The sequence below is a fragment of the Rhinoderma darwinii genome, chromosome 1 (genome assembly GCF_050947455.1).
Source record: "Rhinoderma darwinii isolate aRhiDar2 chromosome 1, aRhiDar2.hap1, whole genome shotgun sequence".
Classification (NCBI taxonomy): domain Eukaryota; kingdom Metazoa; phylum Chordata; class Amphibia; order Anura; family Rhinodermatidae; genus Rhinoderma; species Rhinoderma darwinii.
Genome location: NC_134687.1, coordinates 308,278,176 through 308,304,224, shown reverse-complemented (window position 1 = coordinate 308,304,224; position 26,049 = coordinate 308,278,176). Strand labels below are relative to the sequence as shown.

Sequence of the window (26,049 nt, the reverse complement as noted above, 5' to 3'; positions counted from 1 at the left end):
AGTGAGTGTATAAAAATTTATTACATAAAGCGTAAAATGACTGTTACAGTTATTCTGAGATTTATATGGAGATATGTACACAGACAGTCATGAGCAATAAACTTTACAGAGACACTTTTTGATTATCATCAACAATAGTTACATTGTCCCCACTACTGGTTAGCATCTATAAGGCTTCGTTCACATCTGCGCTAGGGCTCCGTTCCGACTGAGCTTTCCGTCAGAACAGAGCCATGATAGACACAAACGGAAACCATAGGTTTCCATTTCCATCACCATTGATTTCAATGGTGACGGATCTGGTGCCAATGGTTTCCGTTTGTCTCCGTAGTCGACTACGCTGTTGATTCAGTCAAAACGACGGAACCTTTGCACAACGGAGACAATTAGAAACCATTGGCACCGGATCCGTCACCATTGAAATCAATGGTGATGGAAACGGAAACCTACGGTTTCCGTTTGTGTCTGTCAGGGCTCTATTCCGACGGAACGCTCAGACGGAACGGAGCCCTAGCGCAGATGTGAACGACGCTTAAGAGATTCCTGTGAATGTCTGAGTCCCTTGTTGTGAGAGTCAGATTAAACAATAGGTGTCTTGCATACTAATGCGACGCATTTCATTGAGACATGCAACTAATCCCATGACCCTCCATTTTTTATTCATTCAAATAAAATACACTATATGATATAATATATAACATTATATAAGGCTTTCATTTTGTTTCAGGGGGGGGGGGGTTCAGAACAGTGATTTAGTAGAAAGAGGACTAGCGGTTGGGGAAGCAGGATACCGATGCCTGTCCATTGTTGCCCACATATGCACATTTGCCACAAAAGGTTTTGAGATGGGTTAGAGAGGAAAAGTATGTGGTTGCCTTTGTTTTGGCTAAGGAAGTGGAGGTAGCTAAGGAGAAGGGGTTTAGCCAGACAAATAGATAACAGTGGAAAACTATTGTGGAAGGAATAATGTGTTTTCTGGTGTACGCCAGAGTGTGGGTGGATAGTAAAACAAGCAATATGGGCATTTGTAAAATACATGGATCTGGTGGTGGACGCACATGCTTTTTATAGCGGAATGGGCTGGTTAGAGTATGATAGGGCCTTCAGAAAAAAGATGGGGGGGGGGCAAAATGTCTAGCTTTGGTCAGAATGATTTGGATCTGTGGTCAAGATTTATATACAAGGAGAAAGTAAGTACGGGAGTAAGGGAAGGATGGTCAGTTGGCCTATAATGAGAGTGACTGCGACCAGGAATTTGCATGCATGTTCCAAGTGTGGGGCAGGTCATTCCCAAGTAGAATGTGCAGGAAAGAAATTTCAAGGGAAGCCCAGGACGATTTATTTTTGTGAATTTGCTGAAGACGTAGTTTCAGGTGAACATTTAACAGTTTAAGTAGCTGCTGATTATCCAGATAGGGAGAAAGTGGAATTCCTGGAGAATGCTGTTAGGTTTAGGTTTTTAAGGTAGTTAAGGGTGGTTGTGCAAGGAAGAAATTTGAAGTCAGAAGATGAGTCGCCAGCAACATTAGTCAAATTAACTAGTAAAGGAGGTAAGGTTGAGAATGGCAGGACCAAAGGGATGGTTTCAAAAAAGGAGAAGGGGAAGTACAAGATAATCCAGCATCTATTCTATGCAGAAGGGTGTTTGGTAATTGATGCAATACGAATAGAATCATTACCTTATAGCAGATGCAGGTGAGGTGTTGCGGGACAGGAGCACTAATGGCTAGGCTTAAGGCTATTGCTGTTGCTCTCTGAGGTTTTTAAATATACTGGTTGTTGGTTTAGGGGCAAGTACTTTGTTGATAAATGTCTTCCAAACGGTAGTGCCGTGTTGTGTGCTTAATTTAAATAATTCGGTACCTGCTTGCATTAGTGTTTATCGTATTACCTGGACAGGGTCTGCATGCATGGGTGGTATTGGAGACTTGCAGAAGTTTTTGTGCTTACAGGACTCAAGAGGGAAGCAGTGAAAGAAGCCAGGATTTCGCCATTTATAGAGCGCCTACAGGTCATGAAGCACAAGGACCTGGACTTGGCAGGGTAATGGTATCTTCATAGGAGAAGGTGTAAATTTGTCAAACAAGGGTGGTATGGTCAGGTAGCCACGAAGGTTGGTCAGGATGATCAACAGCTACCTTGGGGGCCAGCTGGGTGCAGATGAGCATGGCTGGCTGAAAAAGTGTGCTTGGTGGTGCAGCACAAGCACTTGAGCTGTAAGGGACGTTCAGAGAGGATGGTCTGTTCAACATCAGACGTTTGAAGGATTCGTAAGTGGTGGGGGGGCAAAGTAGGGCAGTTGGGTGAGCCCTACTTTTTGTGGTGGGATTGCGGCACTTCACACACGAGTCGGTAGCTATGGGCCATGGTGAGCATGAAATATAACATCAATTTCAGGGCAGAGCAGGTACCAGGGTTTAACAATGCCATCACAGATGCCCTATCCAGGGGGAAGTGGGAAACTTTATTTTCTTTTGGTGCCCAATGCACAAAAATATGGGGGCGTGTGTCCTAACCATCTTTGCCAGTTTATGACCCAATTTTAGAACAGCTTATTGAAAATCCGTTGGAGCCTAGTACCTAGCGGCATGGACAAGAGGTGAGGAAGTCAACAGCAGCCAATGTATTGGGAACACGGTATGGAGCATGTGGAAAATGCTTGGTTGTAGGAATGCCTGGATCCTGGGACATTCCTTTGTGTAAGGGGCTGCTGAGAGGGGACAAAGGAGACCATATGGTCCGCAGCTAGGAATGTTTGACCAGCAGGATTAAAACAAGAGGGCACAGGAAGAGAGGGTGTGCGGCAGTCACAGATGAGGCGTCTCATTGAGGAGATGACTAAAGGTGGCAGCAGCCCAGTTGTCATGGTATTACATGCAGGTAGGCGGCAACTACATCACAAGCAAATACGTTTGATTTGATACAGGAAGTTATGGTAGTGGTGGCGGACTGTCAGCCCGGTGGCTGGATTTGAAGGTGTTTTGGTTGGAAATCATACAGCGGAGAGTATGGAGATAAGCAGGGTCTACATCGGGGTGGGGGGGGAAGTAGGGTGCGGTGGAGGGAGCCCTACTTTTTGATGGCGGATCGCAACACTACGCTTTGAGAAGGGCGGATTGATTTGGTTGGCCACAGCGAGCAAGCCACGAGCCGTACGGCAGGGTGACCTTTGCTAGTGGGGGGAAACACGAGCTCTATGGCAGGTTCCCAGGTAAGATCACGGCCTGGGTAGCTGGTCAGCTGCCGGCTGCCCAGGGGCGACCGAAGGCAGACGGGTCCGGTCGGTTCTTGTGTAGGCGGGCCAGGGCCAGGCGTGTCCTGGCTCATAGAGTGTGGTGTCGCGATTGGTCGGGCTCCCCTTATCACTGTATGTTTATTTGATTAATAAAATTGTAAAAAAGGAAAATAAAAATGTTGCTGAGAGATGCGCCAATTTCCCACTACCCAGTGTCCTACTTGACTGGGATTAACATGGAGATCTTGGGGCTTAACCTTGCCAGCGTCCTCTAATTCATAATCGTCTAAGTCAGCATATAAGTCAGTCTAAGGGCAATGTGCATATGAGAAGGGTTTTAAGTACATAACATGAGACAATAAAAACAACAAAGACAAAGAGCGACGAGCTCGGAACAAATCAGAGCAAGGAGGCATAAGGGTCGCCATGTGTCTCCCTTAGCTGTTCTTAGGGAGGCTTAAAATGGTGGCAGCCGCATGGCACGGCGCCGATAAGTCTAATGTGCCCTGGGTAGGAAGCCCACCTATAGTGAAAAGGGGCGTTTTGGTAGGAAAGGCGCGCCAAATGATTAGATGGCTAGGTAAAGTGGGCGGGGAGAGAGGGCTAGATAAGTGTCAGCCGGGTAAGAAGCTAGTCAGTTGCTGGAAGAAAGCAAAGATACCCACCCTCCCTCCCTGTTGAATGTTTTTTATTGTTACAATACTTTGTAAGGCGGATCGCGACACTACACTTTGAGAAGGGCGGATTGATTTGGTTGGCCACAGCGAGCAAGCCACGAGCCGTCCGGCAGGGTGACCTTTGCTAGTGGGGGAACATGAGCCGTATGGCAGGTTCCCAGGTAAGATAACGGCCTGGATAGCTACGAAGAGGCTAGGGGAGATAGAATGTGCGCTCCTTATAAGCACGGGCTTAATAATTGACAGACTGTTACAAAAGGAGAGAGAACCCTGCCCGCCAGGGCTTGCAGTCTACAACGGAAGGGTAAAAAAGACAGAAGGTTATGGTAGAAGCTGTTCATCCTAGAGTAGTAGCAGGATTGTTGATATATCAAACATTTTTATAGAGTAAGCTTATTTTTCCGATGTACTGAATAATTAAGAGTAGATAATAAAGAAAAATAAAATATAAAGGAAAGATAATACTTCTCTTATATGAATCCACTCCTAGTTTTCGCTTCAAAAATGTTGCAAAAAAAACTTGAACAAAACCTGATCAAAACCTGTATGTGTGAATACACCCTTGTTACGGTAAGTTCACACAGTGCGGATACACTGCGTAAAGGTAAACAGCATATCCGCCATGGTGGCCGCAGGGAATTCCTGGTGCATTTGTGGTTCAGCTTTTCACCCGTAATGTCTGCTGCAGAAAACCAAATAGAAAAAAAAAACGTGCATACTAACCCCCTGATGTCCTCTAATGATCACATTGGATGAAACGTCATCCCAGGAGGCCAGCCTGGATGAAGAAGCACAGAGTTTTGAATAAGTATAAGAATTTATTTTTCTTTCTGGGTTGCAATTTTTGCAGCGGTATCGCAGAATTTCCGCCGCAAAAATCGCAACATCTGCTATTTCTTGGCAGGTTTTACCCCACAACAAAAAAGCAATGATTAAGCAAATACAATTGACATGCTGCGGATTAAAAAAAAACTGTACAGCAGGTACATTTTCAGAGCGTTTTTTCCGCTTATAATATACGCAACGTGTGGATGAGATTTGTTCAAATCTCATCCACTCTGCTGCTACTGTATTACGTTGCGGATTTTAAGCAATGAAATCCACAGTATTTACGCTATGTGTGAACCCGGCCTTGCAATTTAATTTTCCTTAAAAATCCAGGATTAAAGTTGAGCCAATACATTGCAGCAAAATCGCTAAAGAACTACTACATGAGGACTCACCAGATATACTATTAGATATAGGGGTTTTCCTTTGCAATCTACAGGCTGCTTTATCAGTTTTCATAAATGTCTTTGAATGTATTCTAGCATTTATCAGGAAAAAAAACATGATCATTTTGGTGTTTTACTATAGTTCTATTTACATCAATACTGACAATATATTATGCCCTAGATTTTCATCATATTATGACTGCAAAAATAGTCACACAATACAGCATTTCCAGAACACTGACAGAATAGACAGGAATGTTGTGTCTACAAAGACATTTGCCAGGTGGAGCGTCTGCTGCTTCAGTTATTTTTCAACACAAACAAATTAAAATAACTCTAAAGAGGAAATGTTAGCATAAAAAATGTAGCAAGAAAACCCTGAGAATATAAGCAAACAGCTTAAAATACAAATCTGTTTTGGTATGTCTCTTTAACCCCTAGGCGCACCAGGACACAACTGTACGTCCCTGCTGCCAGTGTCTTAGTGCACAAGGACGTACAGTTAGGGTATGTGCACACACACTAATTACGTCCGTAATTGACGGACGTATTTCGGCCGCAAGTACCGGACCGAACACAGTGCAGGGAGCCGGGCTCCTAGCATCATACTTATGTACGATGCTAGGAGTTCCTGCCTCTCCGTGGAACTGCTGTCCCGTACTGAAAACATGATTACAGTACGGGACAGTTGTCCTGCAGCGAGGCAGGGACTCCTAGCATCGTACATAACTATGATGCTAGGAGCCCGGCTCCCTGCACTGTGTTCGGTCCGGGACTTGCGGCCGAAATACGTCCGTCAATTACGGACGTAATTAGTGTGTGTGCACATACCCTTACTGAGTGGGTCCCGGTGCACACTGTCGGCGACAGTGTGCACTGGGAACCGGGAGGTCAGCTGTCGCCGACAGCTGACACTCCACTCTTGCCGACCAGCGGTCCTTTGCCGCTGGTTTCGGCGAATTAACCCCTTAAATTCGGCGATCGGGTGCAATCGCCGAATATTGGGGGTTTCTAACATATCTGCAGACCCCGGTCCGAAATCGCGGGGTTTGCCGATAGTTAGTATGGCAAACGGAAGCCAAACAATGGCTTCCGTGTCTGCCATGGACGGAAGCCCATCAGGACCAACCTTCGGCTGGTCCTGATAGGCTTCCTGTCAGAGTGACAGGAAGTCACTGTGTCGTTCCCGATGCACACTGTCGGCGACAGTGTGCATCGGGAACTTGGAGATCAGCTGTCCCCGACAGCTGACACTCCAGTGTTGCCGATCAGCAGCCCCCATTCAATCGTGGGGGCTGCTGATGCTTGCGATGGCATCCGGAGGCCAGGCAACGGCCTCCTGGTCTGCCATGTATGGAAGCCTATGAGGATCAGCCTCTGCTGATCCTCGTAGACTAACTGTCAGAGTGACTGTGATGTCACACTGACAGTTGGAGTACATTACACTACCTAGGTAGTGTAATGTATTCTAGCAGCGATCAAAGCTGCAGGTCAAAAATAGAAAGTGTAAAAAGTAAAAGAAAATTTAATAAACAAAAAAAGAAAGTGTAAAAAGTTAATAAAAATGTTTTATAAAAGTGTAAAAATAAGTTTTTGTTTTCCTATAATAAGTCATTTATTATAGGGAAAAAATGAAAACGTTAAAAAAAAAGTACACATATTTGGTATCACCGTGTTCGTAACGACCCAAACTATTAAACTATAATGTTAGTTTTTCCGCACGGTGAACGCCCCAAACAAAATAAACGGAAAACTATGTTAGCATCGCTATTTTTTGGTCACCACCCCTCCCAAAATAGTACTAATAAAAACTACAACCCGTCCCGCAAAAAACAAGACCTCCCACAGCTTTTTTGACGAAAAAATAAAAAAGTTACGGCTCAGAATAGCGTGTCTCAGAAAATAAATTATTTTATAGAAATGTCATTTTATTGTGCAAACGCTGCAAAACGTTAAAAAAAAACTATACACATATGGTATCGGCGTAATCGTACCGACCGGCAGAATAAAGTAAAACGTAATTTATTGCGCACGGTGAACGCTGTAAGAAATAAAGAATTGAAAGCGCCAAAATCTTTGTTTTTTGGTCACCTTAGCTCTAAAAAAGATCCTGTGGGGTCAAAATGCTCACTATACCCCTAGAAAAATTCCTTGAGGGATGTAGTTTCCAAAATAGGATCACTTTTGGGGGGTTTAAACTGTTTTGGTCCCTTCGACATGGCACTGAAAACCAATCCAGCAAAATCTGCGCTCCAAAATCCAAAAGGCGCTCCTTCCCTCCTGAGCCCCGCTGTGGGTCCAAACATTAGTTTACGACCACATATGGGGTATTGCCGTAATCGGGAGAAATTGCTTTACAAACGTTGGGGTGCTTTTTCTCCTTTATTCCTTATAAAAATGAAAAAATTCTATGTTTCCACAGAAAAATAGGTGATTTTCATCTTCACAGACTAATTCTTCTAAATTCGGCAAAAAAACTGTGGGGTCAAAATGCTAACTATACCCCTAGAAAAATGCCTTGAGGGGAGTAGTTTCCCAAAATGGGGTCACTTTTGGGGGTTTCGACTGTTTAGGTACCACAAGATCTCCTCAAACCTGACATGGTGCCTAAAATATATTCCTAAAAAAAGGAGGCCCCAAAATCCAATAGCTGCTCCTTTGCTTCTGAGGCCGGTGCTTCAGTCCATTAGGACACTAGGGCCACATGTGGGATATTTCTAAAATCTGCAGAATCTGGGCAATAAATATTGAGTTGCGTTTCTCTGGTAAAACCTTTTGTGTGTTACAGATTTTTTTTTATTACAAATGAATTGCGGCAAAAAAAATGAAATTTGTAAATTTCACCTTTACTTTGCCTTAATTCCTGTGAAACGCTTAAAGGGTTAAAATACTTTCTGAATGTGGTTTTGAATACTTTGAGGGGTGCAGTTTTCAAAATGGGGTGATTTATGGGGACTTTCTAATATATAAGGCCCTCAAAACCACTTCAGATCTGAACTGGTCCCTGAAAAAATTGCCTATTGACAATTTCTTGAAAATATGAGAAATTGCTGCTAAAGTTCTAAGCCTTGTAACGTCCTAGAAAAATAAAAGTACGTGAAAAAAAATGATGCAAACATAAAGTACACATATGGGGGATGTTAACTAGTAACTATTTTGTGTGGTATTACTATGTGTTTTACAAGCAAACACATTTAAATTTAGAAAAATGGTAATGGTAAGTTTTTCACAAATAAATATTGAATTTATCGACCAAATTTTTTCACTAACATAAAGTACAATATGTCACGAGAAAACAGTCTCAGAATCACTTGGATAGGTAAAAGCGTTCCGGAGTTATTACCACATAATGTGACACATGTCAGATGTGAAAAAATCATCTGTGTCCACAAGGCCAAAACAGGCTGTGTCCTAAAGGGGTTAACAGATCTATTAATAGCTATGTTTAGTGTCTTGTTTTTAAGTTCTTTTTTTATTTTATTTTTTTAACATAAAAGACGACATAAGTAGTATGGCCAAATCACTATGCACATAAAAAAAACTTTTCAAATTGAGGAATATTTGCTTATAATGTGTTATGTGTTATTTCCAAAAGGAATGCTACTACGGTACGTCACTTATTTGTGCTGTAAAAATATGTGAACTGAAAATTCTTGTGACGTTGTTGGTATTTTAGTTTTACTATATAAATGATGTTTTTGAGTATCTTGGGAAGTGTTGATATAAACCAGAAGATCCAAAATGATGTCATATTTAGGACAAACTCCCTTGGTGCCCAATTCAGGGATTTAATAAATTTAACAGCAGAGTGTTTTTTTTCTTTTTAATACACAAATTGCGCCCCCCCCCCCCGTTCTAATGGTGCCCTAGCCGACCGCATACCCCTCGCCTCGGCCATGATATAATCCATTCCTATGATTAGAGCTTATTGCCTGCAAGTTGACACAATATTAGATGGAACCTTAAACAACATCTTGTCCCTCAGTATTACCCCTACAGCCCTGCCTTCGTCCTTTATCCCCATCTTTGTTTTTTACACAAAAATATCTCCTAGATGACATCATTTTGGAAATGTTACCATACATTCCTACTGACCAAACAGCAATGGATTATTTCTTTGCAAAATGCATTTGGTAGGCTCATCACTGAACAGGGAGCATTATTATTGCTGAATTTGCTTACCAGTTAATAAAAAGAATGTGTTTGATACAAGACAAGCTCAAGTAAGCAGTCCGCATTTTCGGCCCGTTCTCCCAAAGTATCTATCCCTTACAGTGCAGTTCTACGGCACGGACACCTATCCGTAGCGATACAGAAAGGTATCCGCGGCCAATAGAACTGAATGGGTCTGTAATTGCGGACCGTAATACGGAGATATTTTACGGTCATGTGCATGGGGCCTAATGGCTATTCCTCATATTTCAAGATTCCTATTATAACCACTGTACTGCAAAGGTTCACCATTACAGCGTGAACTGAAAGAGTGGCTGCCCCTACTAAAATAGGTGATGAAATTACTTCCAACTCCCTCCAGTTGGCATCACCTATGAAGGGAAACGTATAAACAACTCCCACTTTACGGACAGCCTGAAGCTGCAGGGCTTCTCATACCACCTCGGGTTTGACCTCTGGCACACTGTATGACTTTGTATGTTTTGTTCCTGGTTTTGGCTCCTGGCTTGTCCAATGACATATGCATGATATACCCGGCTTCGTATTCTGCCACTTCTGACTAGGTATGTCCTGCCTACCTAGTTATAACTCCTGAACTTTCCCGACTATACCTGTTTTACTACAGCACTTTGACTAGCTAGCTCCAACAACGTGTTTTCTAAAGATTTGCTATTTTTCAATTCTTGGTGTGCATTTTTTCTCCATTCCAGCAGCAATTACTGATTGGTGAGCAATCTGAGGGCATCAACATAGGAATCCGACAAAGAAAATACATAATCTGTGAGGGGGGGGGGGTAAGGTTGAAAAATATGATGATCTCTTTAGGCCCTTTAACACCGAGACATTGTTGATCGGCGCACGTTTGCTCCTGTCACACGGAGCTATCGATGGAGACGAGCGGTTGTTACTCCGAACGCTCGTTCCCATCCATTAATATCATGTCGGCAGCGCGTTTCCCTGTTTACACAGGGAGATGTGCTGCCGACAACTATAATATTTCACTTTTTTAAAATGATACGGCCTTTGCTCGTTCATCTGCTGATCGCTGCACTTTTTACACAGGGCAATTATCGGCAACGAGTGTTATATTAATGCTGGTCTGCCCGATAATCGTCCTGTGTAAAACCCCTTTAGACCCCCCCAACCTTGGTTTAACCGGAATAAAAGCAATTGTTCTCTGTGCACACCAGTTAAGTGTCAGAGAAATTCCATTCATTTACCTACCATCTACGTCTTGGGGTTGTTTTTCAGGCCTAGGCCGCTTAGTTTTAGTGTAGGTAAATCTTAATGCTTTAGCATACCAAAACATTTTGGACAATTGTATGCTTCCAACATTTTGGGAAAGGCCCTTTTCGGTTCCAGCATTACTGTGCCCCAGTGCACAAAACAAAGTCCATAAAGGCGTGGTGGGGTGAGTTTGGTGTGGAAGCACAGTGTCCTGACCTTAACCTCATCAAACATCTTTGATACAAATTGGAACTCTTTCATCCAACATGAATGCATGACCTCATAAATTCTCTTTTGGCTGAATGGGCACAAATTCCGACAGACACACCAAAATCCAGTGGAACGTTTTTCCAGAAGAGTGGAGAGTGTTAGTGAAGACTGATATAGCAGCAAAAGTGACCCAACTCCATATTAATGTCCATGGTTATGGAATGTGATTTCCAACAAGCTCTTATGGGTGTTATGGTCAGGTGCCCACATACTTTGGCCAGATAGTATACCTTGTACCTAACTAGCAGTAGCTTGATGAACTAGGCATGGCTCAGAATCGTGTGATAACAGGAAGCACTCGAGGCAGACAAAGACCCTGTTCACACAGAGTTTTTTTGGCACGTTTTTTGATGCGGAAACCGCACCAAAAAACAGCCGAAAATGTCTCACATTGATTTTAATGGGAGGCGGAGGTGTTATTTTCCCGCGAGTGGAAAAAAACGCTCACGGGAAAAAGCAGCGTCATGCCCTTAATTCGGGTGTTTTTATCACTGACCTCCCATTGACATCAATGGGAGGAGGAGAAAGCGTTTTTCGCAGTGTTTTCTGCACGCGGCACACAGGCTGAAGTCAGGGCAAAATATGCCTCAAAATTCCTGAAGGAGTTTTGAGGCAGATTTTTCTGCCTGCAAAAAAACTCAGTGTAAACAGGGGCTAAAGCAAACATATTTCTGTATGAACCACCATTCAGATGCCGGACACTTGAATCACGCTTTTCAGAACCATAAACTATTGTTTAAGCAGAATAGAAAACAATATGATCTATGACCCTGTAATGTCTAAAGCAGACACTGGAGTTTTGTAAATTCTTGCTATTAAGGACAGATGTAATATGAATCAACAAAACAAAAAACCCGAACAATCTTCCAGTGCAGCAGAGGTCATGTCTGTGTGACCAGTTTTCAAAACCGTACTTACTGTAAATAGTATGCCCCATCAGAAATAATTTTGTGAAAATAACCTTATTCCTCATTACTGCATCCTCAAGGTAATAATAATCTTTATTTATATATCAGACATTACATAGTAACAAAACTAATATACAATTCATACAAGAGGAGTGAAGATCCTGCTCGCAAGAGCTTACAATCTATGAGTAAATAAGGGAGACACAAAATGTAAAAAGTGCTTGTTAAGTACAATGGTCCTACCATATCTTATACACATGGGGTATTACACATAAAGCTGCATGAGCCGGTCACCAGCCAGTATCCGTGTATGACAGACATGAAGTGTATAGGAGTGCAAGGAGTGTAGGGGATACTGCTGAATGAGGTGGTCGAGTCCTCATGACCAGGGATAAACCTAGCCCCTTTGCTACCTGAGGCGAACTATAGAAAGACGCCCCCCCCCCCCCAAGTCTATCCGAGTAACCGCAGCCGGACGTTCTGACTTTCTGCTGAGTTCAGCGGCCCAGCGCGGATGGCATGATGCAGTGACGTAATCGCGCTAGGCCGCTGACGTCAATAGCGTGCTCTTGGACTGTTGTAGACCGCAGGCCTAAACCAGGCTGTGGTCTACGAGAGAAAATGGTGGGGCAGGGTGCCAACGGCCCAGGGCTGGCTGGCAAATTTTAACCTGGAGGCAAGCACACAGCACTTGCCCAAGAGTAGCGGCCAATTTTGGGGGCACTGTGCAATTGCTGAGTTTGCCCTCCCTAACACCACCCCTATAGAACTGCTACATGTCAATGGAAAAATCTTCCAACATAGGAAATTTTTTTTCCCAATGGTGGAGTGAAAGAAAGCTTCACCTGAGCCTGGTGCCTGGCATTCCGCCATGTGGAAACATTTTTCCCTCTGGTGAATGACTTATCAGTTGACAGGTAGCAGGGTTACATGAAGGGGAATTATTTTGCTTTGACCTCTAGTTTTTAGTGCGTTGCAGGAAAGTATATATTTTTTTTTTTTTTTTTCATACTCTTTATTTTTATTTTTTTCTTCCGGGTGGTTCCAATGGACCGTTTGGACTACGCCATAGATTTAGTGGACTACTTTGATGAACTATGCTTTTTTATTTATTTTTTTAAATAAAATGGTGAAAGCGGGTTGTGTGAGGGAGTTTTTATTTCAATTAAAAAATGTTTCTTATGTCCATGTGTTTTTTTTTAATACATTATTACCACCAGTGTAATGGCCGCTATCTGATTGACAGCATCCATTACTAAGGCTGGGGCTTACTGTTAACCAGTAAAAAGGCTAGCACCAACCACCAATTATTACCCCGGTACCCAATGCCGCCAGGGGTACCAGGAAGAGCTGGGCACGATCCAATACCTGAACATCTGAAGCGACGGCCGGGCACCGGCATTGCATCAGATGGTCGGGTCCTGGATCGTACGCGGCTCTTCCTGGTACCCCTTATAGCGGTGGGTACTGGGGTAATAATGGGAAGTTGGTGCTAACCTTTTTACTGGTTAACAGTAAGCCCTGCCTTAGAAATGCAGATGGTGCCCCGTGCGAAATGATCTTTCGGCGCCCCACCCCCATCATTAAAAAAAATGCCCCATAAAAAAAATTATAATGCCCCTTTAGTGCCCCCATACAGCATAATAATGATATTTAATAATATAATATATTACAACCTCTTCAAGGACACAGTATTTTGACTTCTAATTGTGCCCACAGTATTATGTCACCTGTAGTACCCCTACACAGTTTAATGTCCACTAAGTGGCCCCCACATAGTATAGTGCATCCCTGTCGATTTTTTCATACAGCCTCCCTGTAGACCGTGCCATAATCCCCCACCTCCTCCTTGTAGATCGTGACATAGAGCCCCACCACCTCCCCCTTGTAGGCAGTACCCCCAAACAAAAACAAAATTTGTACTGACCTAGGCCCCGTTCCCATGACAAACTGAGTTGCTCCACGACGGGATCCTTGCATAGGCCGGCGTGATCCTGTAGCCTAGTACAGAGTTTCCCAACCTTTTCGGACTCGAGGCAGCACTGGAAAAATAAAATTTCCTCCGGGCCCCTACCAAAAATTGTTTCCAGAAAGACAAAAAACGGATAAAAAAAAAAGCACTACACCTGTAGGGTATGTTTACACACGTTTTTTGTAAGGCAAAATAATCTGCCTCAAAATTCCTTCAGGAATTGACAGCGTTGTTTGACCTTTTTTTTATGTTTCTCCTTAAGCCGTTGAAGCGAATGCAAAAGTCGCAGGAAAAAAAGCTTTAAACGAGCACCACAGGTATTTCCTGCCGGAGGTCAGAGGTGGAAACCACTTGAAGACCATCAGCCCGCCACTCACAGTAAAATGACCATCAGCCCCCCACTCACAGTAAAATGACCATCAGCCCGCCACTCACAGTAAAATGACCATCAGCCCCCACTCACAGTAAAATGACCATCAGCCCCCCACTCACAGTAAAATGACCATCAGCCCACCACTCACAGATTCCCCCTATAGGTAGCGTCACATAGCCCCCTTGTAGGTAGCGCCATACAGCCCCCTTGAAGGTAGAGTCACACAGCCCCCTTGTAGGTAGCACACACAGCCCCCTTGTAGGTAGCGTTGGCACAGCTAAGTACTAGACCAGGAATGTATGGATTGCTAGGAACAGGAACTGGAACAGGTATACGTATAGGTACTGGAATAGGTAATACACTAGAAGGCCTTCACATAGACAAACTAGGGAACACAACAATGCTCAGGCATCGAACTAGGGGCTGGACCCCTCTTATAGTCCAGGGTACTCACGGGTCAAAGGTCATCAACAATGTCCGGTACGCATGCTGCCCGTTTAAGAGCGGGCACGAGCGTGTGCGCGCACCCTACGGGATCTGGCTGAGGTAAGTGGACGCGAGCGCTGGCGTCTCCTGAGGAGGAGGCTGGGGCCAGCGCTTGCCGACTCGTGGCTGCGGCTGTCAGGAGGGGAACGGAGCTGACAGCCCGCAGCCACGGACATTACAGCTGCTTATGTCATAACACAAAGTGGTCACCCATGACTAAACCATTCTCTGAGAAAAACATTGGCCTCAGAATACCTCTCCATATATTAGAATGTTATCACCAATAATTCCATAAAATTCTGTTAAAGGGGTTATCCGGTGAAATAAAATTCTTAATCTATCCTCAGGATAGACCAGCCATATCTGATCGGTGGGGTCCGACTCTAAAAATCCCCGCCGATCAGCTGTTTGAAGGGGCCGGAAGGAAGCTGTAATACTGTGATTTGCCATATAAATGTGACAGTGTTGTACAATATAAAGCTGTGTAAGAAATCAAGGCTAAGCAGTGCTCACTGGAGCATTCATTCGACCCCTTCAAACAGCTGATCGGTGGGGGTGCCAAAAGTCAAACCCCCACCAATCAGATATTGATGGCCTACCCTGAGGATACAGTAGATCATCAATTTTAGTTCACCAGACAACCCCTTTAAGCACCATTAGTTCATATCTCCTGAAAAGATCATGAACAATGCCCCTATACGGTAAATATGTTAAGAAGATAGATCATGCATCATACCTCCCAACTTTTGAATTCGTAAAAGAGGGACATTTTAAGCCACGCCCCCTAACCACGCCCAATATCCCGCATAAACACATCAAATCACGGCCAGATCCTTCTCCAAATAACAAGCGCATATTCTCACTGCGGATCTCTAGACTGTATGGATATCACAGATATTATGGATCAGGTTATATCGTCTTTGTGTTACTTTTCCTAACTTGGGTATAACATTTGCTTATCACGGCGGCAGCTGCAGGACAAACCAAAAGGCTGAGAACAATGTAAGTCAAGAGCTAGACCCTATGGTGGATGACTTTTCAATTGACAGGTAGCAGAGTTACATGATGGGGAATGTTTTTTTTCCAGTTGTGTAACTCTGCTACTGGTCAATGGAAAAATCATCCACCAGAGGGAAAAATGTTTCCCCATGGCGGAGTACCACAAAAAAACACCTGGGAATCAGACATGATGGGGAAACATTTTTACCTGTGGTGGATGACTTTTCAGCTTACAGGTAGCAGAGTTACATGAAGGGGAATTACTTTTCATGGATGTCTAGTTTCTATTGCAGCGAAGGGAAGACAGAAGTCACTGGAGGTGAGAAGTTTTTTTATTCCTCATATTACTAACTTTATTTTTTTGTTTTGCAGGTTCCGCTGGACTGTTTGGACTATATCGTAGATTCGTTGGACTACTGCGATGATCTACGTTTTAAAAAAAATAAAATTGTGAAAGGGGGTTGTGTGGGGGAGTTCTTATTTCAATAAAAAATATTTTCTTATGTCTCTGTGTTTTTTTTAATACATTATTAGCGCCTTGGTAATGGCAGTTGTCTGACCGCGTCCATTACTAAGGTGGGGCTTAGTGTTTGCCAGTAAAAAGGCTGCGACTAACCCCCATTATTACCCCGGTACCCACCGCCACCAGGGGTGCTGGGAAGAGCCGGGTACGATCCAGTACCCAACCATCTGTAGTGACGGACGGGCACTGGGGTGGCCGCAGGCTGTTATTATTAGGCTGGCAGAGGCCAGAAACCGTGACTCTACTCACCCTGGTAATGCCAGGCTGCTGCTGTGTTGTATCTGGCTGGTTATGAAAATGGGGGGGATGCAATGTCGTTTTCTTCATGTTTTGTTTTTTTTTTTTTAAAACGACGTGGGGTCCCCCCCATTTTTCATAATCAGCCAGATCCAACATAGCGGCAGCAGCCTAGTATTACCAGGGTGGAAAGGGCTACGGTTTATGGCCCTTTTCAGCCTCATAGTACCAGCCTGCGGCCGCCCCAGTGCCCGCCCATCACTACAGATGGTCAGGTACTGGATAATACCCGGCTCTTACCAGCACCCCTCTTGGCAATGTTTACTGGGGTAATAATGGGGGGTTAGTTGCAGCCTTTTTACCAGCTAACACTAAGCCCCACCTTAGTAATGGACGTGGTCAGACAACTGTCATTACCAAGGCGCTATTAAAAAAATTAAAAAAAACATAAGAAAATATTTTTTTATTGAAATAAGTACTCCCCCACACAACCCTCTTTCCCCATTTTATTTTAGAAAAACGTAGATCATCGCAGTAGCCCAAACAGTCCAGCGGAAACTGCAAACAAAAAATAAAGTTAGTAATATTTACAGGGGTGGGGGGCATGCGTGTAGATAGCGCCAGACACAGCCCCCCTGTAGATAGCGCCACACACAGCCCACCTGTAGATAGTGCCACACACAGCCCCCTGTAGATAGCACCACACACAGCCCCCCTGTAGAAAGCACCACACACACCCCCTGTAGATAGCTCCGCACACACCCCCTGTAGATAGCTCCACACACACCCCCTGTAGATAGCGCCACAAACAGCCCCCCCTGTAGAAAGCACCACAAACACCCCCTGTAGATAGCTCCACACACACCCCTTGTAGATAGCTCCACACACACCCCTGTAGATAGCTCCACACACACCCCCTGTAGATAGCTCCACACACATCCCCCTGTAGATTGCTCCACACACGGCCCCCCTGTAGATAGTGCCACACACGGCCCCCCTGTAGATAGTGCCACACACAGCCTCCCTGTAGATAGCTCCACACACCCCCTGTAGATAGCTCCACACACATCCCCCTGTAGATAGCTCCACACACATCCCCCTGTAGATAGCGCCACACACATCCCCCTGTATATAGCGTCACACACATCCCCCTGTAGATAGCTCCACACACAGCCCCCTGTAGATTGCTCCACACACAGCCCAATGTAGGTAGCTTCACACACAGCCCCCTGTAGATAGCGGCACACAGCCCCCTGTAGATTGCTCCACACATGGCCCCTCTGTAGATAGCACCACGCATAGCCCCCTGTAGATAGCGCCACGCACATCGCCCTCTTGTACATAGCACCACACACAGCCCCCCTCTTGTACATAGCGCCGCACAACCCCCTCCCCCCTTGTACATAGTGCCACACAACCCCACTCCCACTTTGTACATAGTGCCACACAACCCCCCTCCCCCTTGTACATAGTGCCACACAACCCCCCTCCCCCCTTGTACATAGTGCCACAGAACCCCTCTCCCCCTTATACTTTGTGCCACACAACCTCCCTCCCCCTTATACTTTGTGCCACAATTCCACCAGAGCGGAGAGCGGTAGAGGTAGCCTACTGCTACCACTCTACGCTCTGCCTTCACGTCACTCACCGTTAGGAGAAGGCAGGAGGTCTTGCAGCGGCGTTCTGACTGGTGTCGATGCTGGCCCGGGAGTGGACCAGTCCAGTCACCTGACCTGTCACCTGACCGGTGAGGTCAGATGACAGGTCAGGTGACTAGACCACTCTCGGGTCGGCATTGACACCAGTCAGAACGCCGTCGCAAGACCTCCTGCCTCCTTCTGAGGCTGATCGCTAATCGCTGCTGCAGTCGTCCGGCATGCATGGTGCCTGACAGCAGCGATCAGCTGTTTTGATACAGCTGCAGCACCTCGCGGGACATTTTTCAGACCGCCCGGGACAGCGGGACAGTGGTGAGAAACCGGGACTGCCCCGCCGGATCCAGGATGGTTGGGAGCTATGCATCATGTATAACATAAATATATAGCGGAGTCAACGTTATTTCAATAGTGTCTCTCTGTAAATTAATGCATTCATCACAACTATGAATATAAAACTGGCCATACATGAATGATTTCGGATTGGCTGTTTTCTGAACGACTTGTCGTTCACAGTTGGTCTGTAAAGGTTTTTGCTTTGAACAACTACATAAGTTAAAACGACAAATCGCTAATTGATCTGCATATTTTCATCTTTGGCCTGGTCTAAGATGTTATCGATGGGATGCAGATCTGTTGTTTGCCATGAACAACTTTACAAGGACTTCACCTGAAAACAACCAAAAACTCCATCACGGTAGATCAACTTTTCCACAGATATCTGCCTTTGGTCAGTGTCTGTGATGCTCATTCATGTCACGAAATGGTAGTGACAGTGGTCAGAAAAGGGTCTAAGTCGACCTTTTTGATCATCTACAATCTCTAGTGTATTGCCAGCTTAACTCATGGAATGGATGGTTTAAAAGTTATTAAAGTTAATTTCCTCATTTTAAAGATCACTTACAAATGCACGAAGATTTCGGGCACAGACCAAGCCAATAGCACCATTCTGCTCCGGACCACAAATAATTAAAACAGTTGGCTGCTTTTTAGGAAGTGTTTTCAAGGGATAAACCTGTCAAAAAAAGAATATCTGTTTACTCATACTTCCTATATACAGCCATATATTGTTATGTCCCTCCCTTGATACAGCAAATCAGAGAAATAGTGTATAAGAAGAAGCATGTGCAAAACAACTGTTGAAAGTGAGGGGAACTATAGTATTACAGGGGTTGTCCCACTAAGGCAACACCTTTTCATCTACCCTAGTAGGGCACATGGACACCATAGAGCCAGGGCATAGAGCTGCTGAGCATCAGCGGCTCCTGCTCTTGCGGACCTGGCCGCACATTAATACATGGAGCGACATTTATTTCATAGACCACCATGTAATTGACGGCTGGCTGCAACTTACCCCCAGCAATAACAGCAAACAGCTTGGATTGCAATAAAAGTCTGTTTTTCAGTACACTTAATGTACTATTTTCATTAGAGTTTATTTCCAGTAGTAAGTGAAGAAATGAAGAGACCACAAAAAAAAACAGCATTGTACCCCCCTCTACCATATTCCCTGCACATGGCAGTAAATATATTGGAAAAAATCCCTCTAACAATACAGACCTTGGTTACTGCCATTGCACAGCTGTGTCCCAATATCTCAATAAATTGTTGCTTCCCGAAGCGGTAATCTTCCAGTAATTCTGTTTCTAAGGCTTCAGCTTCCTGTTTACTGAAGAGAAGAGACATAATAATTAACAATCCAAATGCAGGAGCTATTTTTGCTTCAGTCATTATAACAACATCCAAAAGATATTAAAACTTTAGGTTTTCTTTTCAGTTGTTCATTGGCTACACTACACATGAACATCATCATTTGCGGCCAGCTTCTACAAACACAGGAATCCTTGGAATATATATATACACTGTATATATATATATATATATATATATATATATATATATATATATATATATATATATATATATATATATGTATATATATATATATATATATATATATATATATATGCATAGGTAGAAAGATGGTTATTATTATTAATAGCAAAGCTGTCATTTATTTCATAGATCATAAATTACAGTTTGTTATCAGTCCTTCCACTTTCCGACCGGCAGTGGTGGATTAGGTAGACCATAGGCCCTGGGCAGTTCCACAAACTTGGGCCCCCCTTCCCCACTGCCGCTCTGCTGTGTCTATAGTGAACACCACCTTTCTGTATGAGCATTGACAAATGGGTGTTACGATTCCCCTTGTCCAAAGGGCTGTGTCCCTACATAATGACAGTCTCCAACTATCGCTGACAGTATCAAACTGTGTAGGGACACATCCTCTTGACAATGGGAATGGTAACCCGAATTTGTCTATTAGTCCTGTTTACACAAAGACTTTATGTGGAATACAAGGATTTCCTACAACAGACATGTAAGGAGAGGGGACAGATCCTCTATAGATCCAGTGACTCACAAGTGATGTCTTCTCTGATGGGAGTCGTTCTCTTTTCTTCTCCATCTTGATCTGCGCCTGCATTGGGACTTTTTTGTGTCTGGCAAATTGCCATTGCTAATGATGCCGCTTTTTGACCTTCCATGGTTTCCACGGCTGGTGTCTGGACGATCCTTTCCGCGCAAGCGCCAATTTCCTTGGGTATGCGTTGTATGGACCTTCTGGACGCCGGCTGCGGCCATGACAACGTCTGTGCGTGTCTGTTGAGCCCAGCCTATCCGGGCCTCTCCTGAATACCTGACCGGCCTTTTTGGTTAGATATGCACCTATGCTGGGACTTTTTTGTTTATTTATCATGTATAGCAACTTGCCAATCACAATGATGCTGCTTTTTTCATGTTTGCCTTGACTGGTGTCCGGACGCTCCGTTCCACGCATGCGCCAATTGTCTGGGGCATGCGCGGTGTGGACCTTCCGGACGCCGGACGTAGCCATGACAACGTCTGTGTGAGTCTCTCGACGCCTCTCTTGGGCCACTCCTGAATAAGGCAGGTGTATCAAATATATGATAATTTACTAACTATAAAAATAGTTTTTTTTATCCTTGTTTGCATACTATTCTCCCTGAGGAAGGTGCGTTGTAAAGCAGCGATACGCGTGGGGAAGTTCCCTTACTACAGCACCTCTGGGTTATGCGTACCTGATATTCGATGTGCTTCAAATTTTTGCCGTCTACTCTTTCTGTTTTCTATCTATTTTCTAGTGCCTGCTTGTAATTCTTTCTCCAGCTTTATCCCTTGTGTAGCTGCAATTCTTGGCCTGCTGAGCACCAGATCATCCCAGGTTTCTGGTCTTTGTGATTATTGTATGTTGTGGAGTAGAGGCTTTATATTTACCCAGCACTAACCAACTATTGATATATTATTGTCCTATTGAGGCAAGTATAGTGCCTGTAGTTTTGCCCTGTTTATCTACACATGGGCTTCTGTTCATACATGTTTTTAAATGTTTTTATTTGTGTGTCATATATATATGTTTTGGATCTATAAACGATTTTTCATTTTTCATAATATTTGTATTGGGTGTGCGCTATTTTGATTGTGCTATCTTTTCTTGCTTTCATCAATATTCTTCTCCATCTGATGCAGACCGTTATGGCAACTCCTCCTGATGAGACATCTTTGTGCAGTTATTTCCAGCCTCTATAGAAACAAAAAAATTCAGACACCAAGGCCCAGGCCCATACATTATAGGGGTTGTCCGGGCACGGACCGGTTTTTCATACTGATGACCTATCGATGTGCCCGGACAATCCCTTTTACTCAGACTAATAAATTCGGATCCCACACCGGATTCTAGAATACATACAGACCCAGACCTTCTAAACAAATACAGACCCCAGAACATGCACCCTAAATACAGATCTGGGACCAGACCCCTAAATACAGACCCCAGACCTGACCCCCTAAACTAATAATGACCCCAGACCTGACTCACTAAACTAATACAGACCCCAAACCAGACCACCTAAACAAATACAGACCTCACAGAACAAGCACTCTAAATAAATACAGACCCCCAGACCCCCTAAGCTAATACAGACCCCAAATCCCTTAAATACAGGCCCCTAAATAAAGACCCCTAAACTAATACAGACCTAGACTAGGACCCCTAAATCCAGACCCCATAAACGAATACAGACCCCAGACCAGACCCCTAAATAAAAACCCTAGACCCCTTAAACTAATACAGACCCCAGACCCCCTAAATACAGACCCCAGACCAGACCTCCAAAATACAGATCCCAGACCCCTTAAACTAATACAGACCCCAGACCAGACCCCTAAATACAGACCCCAGAACAGACCCCCTAAATGCACACCCGACCCCTTAAACTGATACAGACCCCCTAAATACAGACCCCTTAAATTAATTCAGACCCCCAGACCAGACCTCCTAAATACAGACCCCCCCAGACCAGACCACCTAAATACAAACATGTGACGATATGCGATTCGCTGAAAAAAACGCAACAAAACTGCATTGTACTTTGGGCGACAATGGGCCACGGGAGCCTTGGGCCCCGGGCGGCCGCCCAAAACGCCCTAATAATGATCCGCAATTGCCGACCGGTGGTAAGGTTGTTCAGCATTAAAACAAGGATTTGCATTGCTAGAATTATGATAGTGTTATTGTTTAGAAAACCCCATTTTAAAATATCCTTTCTGTTTTTACTGGTTTTTTTTGTCAATAACTTTTTATTGAAGTTTTTTCAGAAAGGCAATAATGCAATTACAATATATCTAAGAGCGACAGTGTTCACAATATACAAAATAATTGTTAGGATTCACAATTAGAGTGTACAAAGCGTAAGTTCTATAATAGACTATTCAAACCATAAATAACAGATCAATATTGTATTATAAACGTTATGATGTACGATCCTTTCACAGTTACCGAACGGGGAGTAAACGTACAAGGAGAGAAGTGTCTAGAAAAAATACACCAGGTCTTGTGGGGCTGTTAGAAATTAATCTCAGAATAGAAGAGAAGGGAATAAAAATATCAATTGACATTATCAGACATAGCAGGGTCTTCACACCAAAGGTGTTTAAAGGAGTCATTTTTACAGAACGCAAACCAGGGTGGAAAGTTTTTTTGGTATTTGGCATGAGAATGATACTCAAGATGCGAGAGCTCTTCCATTCTCGCAAGCTGGGCTCCCTTCCTAAGCTAGCTGCTTATTGGTGGCGCAGCTTCAGCCTTCCAATACAGCGGAATCACAGATTTGGCTGCAGCAAAGAGTTGTAGCCATAGCTCCCTGCGGGCTCCCTTAGGGAATATTGGCAACAGATTTAGAAACACTGCTCATGGGGAAATAACAATAGATGAATGAGTAATGGTGTTAACGGTACTTTGTATCTGATCCCAAAAAGGGGAGATTTTCTCACATTCCCACAAAATATCCCTTCTGTTAACTCTGAGATAATAGATGGGCATTGACCCGTTCAGGACCCTCTTCTATTAGTCGGGCCCTTATCTAATACAGTGGAGAGAAGCTATAGAGTCTCTCGCACTGGTGCATCCGACCAGGGTTGCCAACCTCCATGTCAGTTATTTCTGGACAAATAACCTAAAAATCCCGGACAGACCAAAATTTTTACGAACAACTTCCAATATCAAGAGCTAGTGATAAAGAGCATAAGTAACACCTTTTTATAAGTGATAACACGAGTCCAAAGATGTCATGAATGAAAAAACTGTTTATTTTTCACAATAACAAAGTCAGCAATCTCAGACTGTGGCAGGTGTGTTGTATTACCTGGATCCAATTAAGGCAACTGAACTATAATGCACAGCTATAAAATACCCATGGTCAGAACAAAAGAAGTTTAGAACCGTCCGTAGTTGTTTGGAACCCGGCCAGCCAGTGCAGTAGGAGAAGGACTCAGATAGTCTCTCAGAGATGTTAAACTCAGGAGGAGTGGACACCACGCTGGAGAGGAAACTCAGGAGGACTGCCAGCCAGGAACTCTCAGAGTGAGCCGAGCCAAAGGACCGGCCGCAGTGGCTCCCGTTAGAGACAAACTGACACTCGGTGGCCACTGGTGCCACACATGTGTCTGCTGCGTAGTGAGGGACCGGGTGCACTGCTGCCTATGCTGGGGCTCACCAATCACAGACCCGCGCTAACTTAGCGCTGCAAAGCTGCAAGCGGGATGTGATTGGTGAGTGGAACTCCACCCCCGCCGTTCTGCTTGGTCTCATGAGGTGACTGATCCACACCTCAGTCATCCTCCTTCGCTTAAAGGCAGCGGTCTGCGCTTCTCTGGTCTTGATTGCACTACGCATGTCAATTCTGTTGGACACTACGGACGGCAGAAAAAAAAAAATTTTGGGCGGATTGTCCATAAATTTACGTACGGTTGGCAACCCTCCATCTGACACATCCATGCATTACACATACAGCCCATTGGTTTAAATAGAAACTGTGTAGTGATTCGTTACCAGTACTGGTGCTGCTGTGGAATTAAACACTTTCTGATGAGTCCTCTCATAGATCTCCCCAGCAGAAAAACCTGTGATCAGCTTATAACCTTCTAATACAAAAGGGATTGTCCAAAGCTCATTTGTACACAGGGGAATAGCTAAAGGCTCATGGGCCCCGATGCAAAGGTTCTTCTTGCCCTCCCCCCCCCCCCACAAAACATCTCATGGCCGACAGCCCGCAGCTTTCAGCTGCATCGCTGGGTCTCCTAAGTGACCCAACAATGCAGCACTAGCAGCCAGGGGTGTCACTAAGCTCTTGAAACGTCAGGGGAAATAGCCCCAATACATATGTCCCCCCCAAAAAATGTGTGTGAGTGTATGCATATGTGTATATAGGAGATAGCATATCTATAGCACTACGACCCTATAGCTGTGGAAAATCTTATGTACAGTGGCTTAGCAGACTTTATCACATATGATTGTATTAGATACAGTGGCTCAGCAGACAGTATCACACATGATATTATTAGATATAAGGCCCAGCAGACAGTATCACACATGATAGGATTAGATATAGGGCCCAACTCACCGAAATTGCGGCTCTAGCGCTGGACCCAGGAAAGCACAAAGGTAAGTATAAGAATTGTTTTGCTTTTTTTTTGTGCTACTAATTATTTTTGTGTTTGTGCTTTTTTACAGGTGCGGTCGTTGGACTACGTTGGATTGGAGGACTACTTCGATGACGGCTTTGTAATGCTCAATAAAATGGATAATGAGGGTTGGGTGGGATTTTTATTTCAATAAAATATTTTTTCTATGTATTGGTATTTTTCTAAACTTTATTACTACCACCTTAGTAATGGCCGCTGGCTGATTAACAACGTCCATTACAAAGGCGGGGCTTAGTGTTAGACATGAAGAGGCTAACACTAACCCCCATTATTACCCCGGTACGCACTGTCATCAGGGGTACTGGGAAAAGCCGGGTACGATCTAGTATCCGACCTTCTGTAGTGATGGAGCGACACTGGGGCGGCAGCAGGCTGGTACTATTAGGCTGGGAAAGCCCAAAAACTGTGGCCTTTCCCACCCTGGTAATGCTAGCCTGCTGCTGCTGTGTTGTATCTGGCTCGTTATAAAAATGGGGGAACCCCACATTGTTCTTTCCAATTATTTATTTATTTATTTTTAAAAATGATGTGGGGGTCCCCTCCATTTTTAAGAACCAGCCAGATACAACATAGCAGCAGCAGCCTAGCATTTCCAGGGTGGGAAGGGCTACTGTGTTTGGCCTTTCCCAGCCTAATAACACCAGCCTACGCCCGCCCCAGCGTCCGACCATCACTATAGATGGTTGGGTACTGGATCGTACCCGGCTCCTGGTGGCGGTGGGTAATAATGGGGGTTAGTGTTAGCCTCTGCACCGGCTCTAACACTAAGCCTCGCCTTAGTAATGGATGCTGTCAATCAGACAGCAGCTATTAATAAGGCAGTGGTAATAAAGTTTAAAAAAAATACAAAGACATAGAAAAAATAGGTTTATTGAAATAAAAAACCCCCACACAACCCTCATTAACCATTTTATTGAGAATGAAATAGCCGTAATCGAATTAGTCCTTGAATCCAACGTAGTCCAACCACCGAACCTGTAAATAAAAACACAAACACAACAAAAAACATTAGATTGGGCCTGTTCACATCACCTGTTA

At 44.2% G+C, this 26,049-nt stretch overlaps 1 protein-coding gene across 2 annotated transcripts in view; it reads right to left on the bottom strand.

Annotated features, from left to right (window-relative positions):
* Positions 1 to 26,049, bottom strand: part of YJEFN3 (YjeF N-terminal domain containing 3) — a 196,630-nt gene that overhangs the window by 34,427 nt on the left and 136,154 nt on the right. For both annotated transcript variants that reach the window (XM_075851222.1, XM_075851228.1), the window contains exons 2-3: positions 19,510 to 19,618; positions 18,854 to 18,964 (exon numbers count right to left, since the gene is read on the bottom strand). In XM_075851222.1, the coding sequence (XP_075707337.1) occupies positions 18,854 to 18,964; positions 19,510 to 19,618 (220 nt within the window). The remainder of the gene's footprint in view (positions 1 to 18,853; positions 18,965 to 19,509; positions 19,619 to 26,049) is intronic.